At 48.1% G+C, this 9,350-nt stretch overlaps 2 protein-coding genes across 2 annotated transcripts; one reads left to right on the top strand and one right to left on the bottom strand.

Annotated features, from left to right (window-relative positions):
- Positions 1-1,094: 1,094 nt before the first annotated feature.
- GCG54_00012432 (uncharacterized protein) lies at positions 1,095-1,640 on the top strand (the record flags this gene model as incomplete). The annotated part of the gene is made up of 1 exon (XM_045412310.1): positions 1,095-1,640. The coding sequence occupies one exon, from the start codon at positions 1,095-1,097 to the stop codon at positions 1,638-1,640; it is 546 nt and encodes a 181-aa protein (XP_045261345.1).
- A 3,600-nt stretch (positions 1,641-5,240) lies between these two features.
- GCG54_00012431 (Heterokaryon incompatibility protein 6) lies at positions 5,241-9,199 on the bottom strand (the record flags this gene model as incomplete). The annotated part of the gene is made up of 4 exons (XM_045412309.1): positions 5,241-5,319; positions 5,374-7,980; positions 8,044-8,698; positions 8,755-9,199. 4 exons carry the CDS (start codon positions 9,197-9,199, stop codon positions 5,241-5,243), a joined length of 3,786 nt encoding a protein of 1,261 aa, XP_045261344.1.
- Positions 9,200-9,350: the final 151 nt, after the last annotated feature.

The raw sequence follows: 9,350 nt of genomic DNA, 5'->3' as shown, positions 1-9,350 counted from the left end.
TGGTGTGCGACCAAGACGGTCTCAACTCTACCTATGGCAGACAGCCATCATGTTGCTGAACATCGGCATAATTGTTTTCGTGGTCGGCCTGATAATTCACGTCTTTGCTGTAATGCAAAGAAGCTGGTCTGCAGAAGACATCAAAGTCAGAAGAGTCAAAACACGTTCCTCTACGATACCCATCACTAACTTTTGAAAACTACAGACTTCGATAGTTTTTATGGTGGCGGCTACGTTCTCCGGAGGTGTCTATTTTTCAAGCTCGTTCTTGTTGTACTCACACCCGCTCGACGATGCTAGAGATGTAACCCCGGCAGCAATGCTGCAACAACGTAATAGCTTGCAACATGCAAGCTCCACATCTTTACCTTGACTTAACTAGCTGAGAGTATGACCGGGACTACCATTAGCTCTCGTCGAGTATCTGGATTGCTGACAGGAAGACGGAAGAACTTAACTGGCATTTGCTATTCTCCGGTAAATTTGAGAGTGCCGCCTAGATAAACTGTTCTTCCGGTTTTCCGTCAGTACCAGAGATAGGATTCAGAAGGCAAGCACCTGATAGGGATGCTCACCGGGCTAAGGAGTGTCAGTTGAATCAGTTACCGAGTCACTGTGAGGCCCTCATTACGGTGTTCTGGACAACTAGAAGGGTGAATTAGACTACGTAATAGAATCTTGTAGAGAATTCGGCAAATTCGCTCGTATGATGCCCACGCGCGATCTCCAAAAAAGTAGAGGCTGTGTTTATGCCAGCTGAAATGAGTCAACTCAAGCTCCAGGGGTTTGAATTCATCACAAGCAGGCTGCGAGGTCGCTTAATTGTCTTCCACCTTGCCAACCCATGTCGCCGCCAAAATTTCCAGCTTTATGCAGATGATCGTTCCGTTGTTGGTGGATGTTCCGCTATCGTAAATGCCGGTTGCCGCCCAGCCTGTCAACCGAGACGAGTTGATCAGGCTGCAGCAAACGTGCCATGATCCCTCTTAACACCCCAGATTCTGCACTCTCGTGCTATCTAACTTTTGGTTTTTTGTAAGATTTGAACGGGCCAATGTTCTAAGAGCATTGCCAGCTCCCGATACACTGCAGCAATGAAGGGTACTTCGACCAAGGAAAGAAAGATCGAGGGAGGGGAGGAGCAGCAAATCTTCAAGAACCGGCGGATTGAGGCTACGTATAGTAATGGTTCATACACCGTCGGTTGGGTACTTGCGCTTCCAAAGGAGCAGACCGCAGCGGTAGCAATGCTTGACGGAAAGCAACCTGCTATTCCGACCCCGGCTGGAGACCCGAACGCATACACCCTTGGATCCATCGGGGGCCACAACATCGCCATCGCCTGCCTACCCAAGAAACGAATTGGGATTGTTTCGGCCGCAACAGTCGCCGCAAATATGGTGAACACTTTTCCTTCCATCAAGTTCGGTTTGATGGTCGGTATTGGAGGTGGCGTGCCACGAAAAGGAAGTGATGTTCAGCTGGGAGACGTAGTCGTCAGCAGTCCATCTGGACAATTTGGAGGAGTCGTCCAGTGGGATATGGGGAAGGCCAAAGAGGGAGGCAAGTTTGAAAGAACTGGATCCTTGAACAGCCCGCCAGCATCCCTTCTCTCGGCTTTATCAAGGATCGAGACCTAACATGATATGAACGAGCCTATCATTCAAGAGTTCATCGACGAAATAGCAACCAGAGGGCCCAGACTGGCAGGGACATATGGAAAGTCAAAAGACTTAGTTAGCATCTTATTCAAGTCATCCTGCCACTACGAAGAAAAGCCATACAACGCCGAGTTGGATTCAGAAGATGACTCCGAGGAGAACGATGACGAGTGACGGCATTGCGACAAGAGTAAGATTAAGCCTTGCAAGCATGCATCCACAGCCATCCAAGTTCATTACAGACTGATTGCATCGGCAGATAAGGTTATCAAGGACGCCATTTTCCGGGATAAACTAAATAAGGATCTTGGGGGCCAACTACTGTGCATCGAGATGGAGGCCAGTGGCCTAATGACCAGCTTTTCGTGTTTGGTTATTCGGGGGATCTGCAACTATGCTGATAGCCACAAGTTAAGGCATGGCAGGGGCACGCCGCCGCTGTCGCTGCGGCATTTGCCAAGGAGTTACTTCTCGATCACGTACAATTGGTCGAGGTCAACAGAGAACGGAGTGCTCATGGTCAACTATCAGCTCAGATTGCAGAGGGTTAGTCTCAGATCATCCCTTATGTAGCGCATGTAGTCTAAATCTGATCCCGATTATAGTTCAAAACACGGTTACTGCAGTTGATGAAGATGTTAAACAGGTTAATATCAAGCTAAATACGGCAGAAGAAGAAACTCTTTAAAGATATGTTAGAGTAGCTCAGTCCAACCAATTACGGCTCTAACGAAAGTGGCTACTTCAAAATGAGGCACAAGGGAACAGGTCAGTTTTTTCTGAGCTCTACTCAATATCAAGAGTGGAACGAATCAACAGGCAAGACGCTGTATTGTACTGGGATACCCGGAGCCGGCAAAACGATTCTTACATCTATCGTCATCAATGATCTCGTTTCGAAAGCTGGAAGCAACACAGGAGTTGGTGTAGCTTATGTGTATTACAGCTTTGAGAGAGCGACCGAGCAAAGCATGGAACACATTTTATCCAGCCTGTTGAAGCAGCTAGCCGAGAGAACACCAGATTTGTCGGAGAGCTTACGCAGCCTTTTTGAAAAACACAAGAGTTGGCAGACCAGATCCTCCATTGGGGAGCTCTCACGGACATTGGAGTTGATGTGCAATACATTCGCAAAGGTCCTCATTCTCGTTGATGCTCTTGACGAGTGCCAAGACATTAGTTGCTGATCATCACTACTGGAGATTCTATTCGGACAGAGAACAGGGACAGGAGCCCCAATGCACTTATTGGCAACCTCAAGATTCATCCCAGAGATTGAGGAAGAGTTCGGAGATGCTCTGAAATGCGAAATCAGGCATCGGAAAACGACGTAAGTGACTATGTGTCGCATCATATGCCCGACTTTCGTGTGCGTATTGCGACTCCGGGTCTCGAAACAAGAATTACTGATGGGGTCGCCTATGCAGTTAGTGGGATGTAAGACAATACTTGCCCATCTTGACATACATAAACACTAACATGACGTGTTTAGGTTCCTCCTAGCACGGCTCCATCTTGGATCCTTAACAAACACAACCTCGGTAAGGGAGATTTTGTCAGCTCTAGAAGTTCAAACAACAAAGCGCAAACAAGTCTTAAGACCACCAAGTCTATGACGAAGCATACAATGATGCCTGTGCGAGGATAGACGGGCAGGAGTCTAAGCTTCGCGATCTGGGCAGAAACGTACTATCATGGATCGTCCACGCAGTGCGGCTTTTGACTACCATCGAGCTGAATCACGCTCTTGCGGTGGACACAAACAGGTCAGACACGGATTTTGACCGCCACAACTTAGAGATATTGATACTACCGTCTCCGTCTGCGCCGGACTCGTCACATTTGACAGGACAAGCGACAATGTTCGACTTGTTCACTACACAACAAAGGAGTACTTTGAGAGGAGAAAAGAGAAACACTTTCCAACAGCCCATTTCGAGATGACGAAAGTATTTACAAGATATCTAAAGTTCGCTATTGAAAGCGATTTGATGCGTTCATACCTCGTCAACTCAGTTCATCCAGGGCCTCAAATAACGCGGACGAGCCGTATCCTTTCTTCCGCCATGCTACCTACGCATGGGCATATCATGCATCAAAATGTTCCCCCTTGGTGAAAGATGTAAAAGAATTGCTCTTGGACGATAAAAAGATGCAGTCTTTGTCAGAAATATCGGTACCTAGTGAGTTTCCCGATTCTGGTCTTGGGTGGGCAGCATCCTACGGCTTACAGGAAGACATCGAGATATTCTATGGTCTGGGACGTGACCTCAATGCTCTAGACTCATTCGGAAGAATACCGCTGTTTTACGCGGCACGATATGGACGACTTGAAGCGATCAAACAACGGTGCGACCTTGGTGCATGCCCGGGGAATCCGCCACCAAATGGAGATGAGAAAGTTTTACCATTGGTGGTTACAGAGTCCCACGATCAACCAGACGCAATCAGGCTGTTGTTAGAGAAAGAAGCTCTCATTAATGCACAGGGAAAGCATCGACGGAGCATATAGTGGTAACCTGTCTCTGACGGAGCTTCTTTTGAGTCATGACGTTTGCATTGACGCTGTGGACGACCAAGACCGCATACCGTTAATAATTGCTGCCGAAGCAGGGCATAGATCATGCATTCGGCTGCTACTTGAAAAAAGAGCTCGTATAGATACTCTGGACGAAGATGGTTGCACAGCGTTGGCATATACGGCACGCTTCGGCGACCCTGATCTGGTAGCGATGATGCTTGACAGAGGAGCTCCCATCAATGCTGCTGAGGGGGAGGGTAGCACTCCTATGCAGTATGCCGCAGAGGAGGGACGAACCCACGTCGTCAAGCTCCTCATCAACAAAGGACCAGATATCGAATTTAAAGGCCGCGTCGACAAGAATGCCTCAGCTCTCAGTGCCACGGGGCGACCTAGTGAGACTGTCAAGACTCTACTTGACGCTCGTGCCTCTATCGGGTTCAAAGATAGGGGAAGCCAAACTACTCTGTCGCTCACAGCTCGGAGCGGACGCCCAGAGGCTACGCAGATCCTGCTTAAAGGGGTGCAGACGTCAATTCGACGGATTACCATGACCGAGCCCCATTGTCCTAGGCTTGCAGACACGCTCGCATTGCCCCACCGCGATTTCTCAAGACTATTCAGTTGCTCCTTAAGCATGGTGCAAAAGTTAATGCGGAAGATAAGTACGGCCGCACCGCCGTGTCTTTTGCATCCTCCGGAGAGGGTACCGACGATGCAGTCAAACTATTGATTGAAAGGGGCGCAAAAGTCAATATCGAAGACCAATGGGGACGGACTGCATTGACGATGGCTTGTAGATACGGGCGTGAGGAGGCTGCACGAATATTAGTCGAAGCGGGCACTGTGGACAATTATATTCAAATGGATGAAAGTATCGGGCCGAAGACAAAAGAGGTTTTGCGCAGATACCAGTCCTAAGATGAGTGCTATGGCATAGTCAATTGGCAGTCGATGGGGTACCACGGATTCAGTCACGTTTGCACAAGATGGACTTAGATCTTCTTATCGGTTCGTTATTGGAAACTAGGTTATTCAGTTTCAATTTTCCGAAGATTCTATGCAAGGCGAAATCTTTCGATCCTAGTACACATTTCGGCGGCCCAATTTTCGTCACCTCCCAGACCATGAACGTAACTAAGTACCTGTTAGTATGCTATCCTGACCTGCTTCTCACAAATCTGTACTTACCACTCGCCAATAACAGACCATATGGGATCTTCTACACCATCGCGTTTACGGAGAATGAAGGGCAGAGTTCCACCGCCGAGCATTGCGATCGAGTCGCCAGAAGACATCGCACACGGGCCAAGTCCCAAATAGCCTTCTGCTGTCAAAAATAGGCACCGTCCAGTGTTGAACACCAACTTGTCCGTGATATCAAAATACCTGAAAAGCTTATAAGAAAGTCTGGGCGTTACGGGAGGGATAGTCTGCCCCCGGTATGTGTCCACCCACAACTTCACACCATCCGGCCACTGATTTGCCAACAGCGTCCTCCATACCACCTCAGTTGCTGTCTGGCCCGGAGGTACTCTGAGTCTATCTGAGAAACACTTGGCTGTACGACGTGCTTTTTGTGGCACTCTGTGACTACGCCAACCAAATCCAGTGAGCTGGGCTGAGAGGGTTCGAAAGGCGTCGCGACAATCTTCATCATAAGGCTTGGTAAGGTTGAGCGACGGAAATATCGTACTCACAGAAGTGAGAATCACGCCTGACAACTCAAGAATCGTATTCTTGATGCGTGGGGCTCCAACAATCTCGAATTTGAGATTCCGTCGTAGAGCTTCCGTCGCAAAGTTTCCAACATAGTTGACCCCTTTGAAACCACCAGCCGACAGCGGGATCATTCCGGAGATCCGTCTACTGAAATCGGGAACCCATGAAGGAATAGAATCGTTATTAGTGACTGATGCATACGCTGCGGCGTCCAAGCTTTTCATCTGGATTAGCAGATTGAAGGTCGTTTCCTTATACAGCTGTCTCATGGGATAATCATCCGAGTAGGATATCTTGATTTCGAACTCATGTTGCGATATGCTACCGAGCGCATACAGTCGATCGCGAGCATCATAGCATTCCAGCTGACTGAACCGGTATATGAGTTGCGCGAGAGTCGGCCTGTCGCCATGATGATATTCCTTGCGAGTTTTGATGATGTTTAACGCGGCGTTCCAACCATCGATTTCTTGCAAACACCGTCGAATTCTTAGACCATCATACGGGAATTGTTCATCGAGAATCGAGTAAATGTCGTCTATGACGTCAAATATCTGTTCTGCGGATGCGATAGGTATCGAGAGATTCCCATACATCAATATTGGGTTGAGGCTTGTTATGGCTTCTTGCAAGACCCACAAACGAGTCCACCACGGGGTGACAAACAGATACAGCAAATGTTGTAACTTGTTGTCTTGGTATAACTCGAATAATGTTTGCGCAGCTTCTATAGTGTTTCCAGCGGAAGCGAGATTTGCTAGGCGGTAGAAATATTCGACGTCGTATTGATCTCCCTCTTCCGGTTGGCCGCGTAATTGGATGACGGTGGCGCTAGCCCCATGATAAATTTCTGGCATAAGCGGAATTTGGCCAGCTTTTTCCTCGTTGTCATTCTGATTGATACAGATCTGGTCCATCCAAAATGCCCTAGGTGTTTCTGCTGCGTGAAATGTCACATATGGCAGCGTGGAAAGTATGAAATCAGCATTCGGTGATATTTTTATGTCAAAGTCAAGAAGACAACGGGTTGCTGATAATATTGGCGGTCCCCAAGTGAACGAAATTGCTGTGTAAACTGGAGCTTGTTCTATAGGGCAGCAGAGAACACGCCAATTTGAAGGGTCTTCCGCGTCGAGGTGGGGAAGAATGCTAAGAAGTCTGATCATCCTCGGACATGAGCTCAGGGAAGATGCTGAATATATCTCTGCTCTGGACAGTTTTTTCTCATGAATGTACTCCCAATAAGACTGGGTAAAGAATGCGGTATTGAGGGATTGATAGAGTATGGACAATCCTTCGGTTGGAATCCAGCTAATCCAGTCGTCAAAATTTGACTTGCTGGCTGAACCCTGGGCCATTGTAGTCGATGAAAGTTGCTCTATATTTGCTGCAATTCTGGAGCTCTCGAATTTCGTTTTCAAGCGTTTAAGCAGGCGGACCGCAAACACTCGCGGCATAGCGTGCCGATCTTCGTCCTCAAAATTCTTCAGATGTAGCTCCCAGTTGAACCATGCATATCGGGACAGTGGATGGCTTTCTTCCTTTGGTTCGACATGTCTTCGGTTGTAATGGTAAAGGTAGACAATGCACCCTCGTCCAACGATTTCATTTGCCGCTTCGATGTTGAAGCCAAACGATTTCGTGGTTGTGTTGCGGATTTCCACGCTTGTCAAGAACTCCTGAACCGAGTTGTGAGAAATCATCATTGTATGTTGCCTTGAAGGAATTTTCTCGAAGTTTTGGATGCGAGGCTGAACTGTGACAAGCCCGCGAAGGACTTGGATGAGGTCTGAGGCAGGGCAGCGGTTGTTATGTTGCTTCTCAGATAGTGGGCTGTCCGTGCGGATGTAAGCCGCGTCTACCACCTCCTCAACGAATAGGGGCCTTTTAGCTGCGACAATCCATTTCAAGGCAGATATGGCGATCTCCCGGATATTGTCCGGTATTTTGGCTAGCATTTGCTCGTAGGTTTCGTTGAGAGTTGTTGGTAATGCGGACAACGCCAGACGCACATCATCCTGTCCTCGTAGAGGCAGGTCTTTGAGCATGTCAATCTTGAGAGCAGCTAGACGAAACCTAAGCCGCATTTGTGAGCAATTTTCGTTCGTAAGAAGGTAAATGTTGATAGAGCTCACTGACATTCCTTCTCCTTGCCTGGCAGCGCGCTCGACAATGTCGTTCTTCAACCTTTGGTCCAACAACCTCAACCTTGACGAGCTCAAGGCATTCAAGACAAATTTCTCGACATCCTGCACAATGTAGGATTTGTTCATATCTTGCTTTTGCCATCTAACAGGCTGCGACAGAGCCATGTCAAGATCCGGTTGATAACGGCTGGTGCATAAAATTCGAAGCTTGGGTACTTCCAGCTGACTGAGATCCTGCAAGAGAGTGGTGATAGACTCTATCTGGTCGTTTGGGACTTCGTCCAGTGCATCAATGAGAATGAACACGTCTTGGAGAACTTCCGATTCGACAGAGGTTGTCTTAGTGCAGTTGGCCCTGAGTGATTCAATAAGAGCTTCTCGAAGCTCTTCAATGGAAGGATCGTCTGGAGGGTACACTTCTTGGCAACGTTCATATAAACTTTCCAAAGGTTCAGGAATGAACGAAGGCTTGCAAAGTTGTCCTAAAAGAACTTTGAGTAGTTGCAAGACTGACTGCCTCATATTGTCTTGGAATGAGAAGAAGAAGAAGCATATCGATACTTCTGAGGATGCCAAGCGGCCGCTCCTGGTGAAATTGTGCAAGCTGCTGATTATTGATGAACAAAGAACTGTTTTCCCAGTTCCGACTAGTATAAATTGTGAATACATGACGTTTCGGATCTTTGAATTGGTATTTACTCACCTCCTCCAATAAGCCACAGACAAGGCAGAGATCCAGAAAGCCATTGGCGGTACGTTTCGGATTCAAAGAACCATGTACCAGTGCCTTCTACTCGTTTGGAAGATTCGCTCTTAAGCGTGCTTCGATGATTTTGAGGCTTCGACGAGAGCCATTCCAAAATCTGACGATACCTCTGCCTCTGAAGGTCGTCTCCACTAGGCCGAGGCCAACGGCTGCTGGTGTAGTTGTTGGTCACGTTCTGGATCGGGCCTGTAAAAGTCGTGTTGACAGAACCAACTATCTGCCTCGAGTTGCCCGTGGCGATTGATACGTTTGCGGCGCCTGGTGTTCTTGGCCCCGCAGGAGTGAAACCGGGCGCCCCTCCCATGAACGACGTGACAAAATCTTCATCAGCTCCGTCAATGACAGGGAAGGAGTTCCCATTCCATGTGCTGTTGAGATCCATGTCGCGTCAGGGGCTCGTCGTGAATCCCTTGGTGATCTCAGACGGCGACCATCATCTTTTGACCTGGCTGGGCGTAAAGCGAGAACGACATGAGTGAAGTTTTGTCCGAAGTTCATGTTAAGCGGGGTGCGTCATTTGATCTGCTCGTGCG

This window comes from Colletotrichum gloeosporioides, assembly GCF_011800055.1.
Source record: "Colletotrichum gloeosporioides strain Lc1 chromosome Unknown consensus_65, whole genome shotgun sequence".
NCBI lineage: Eukaryota > Fungi > Ascomycota > Sordariomycetes > Glomerellales > Glomerellaceae > Colletotrichum > Colletotrichum gloeosporioides.
The sequence above is the reverse complement of the archived record's forward strand: the minus strand, read 5'-3'. Positions and strand labels throughout refer to the sequence as shown.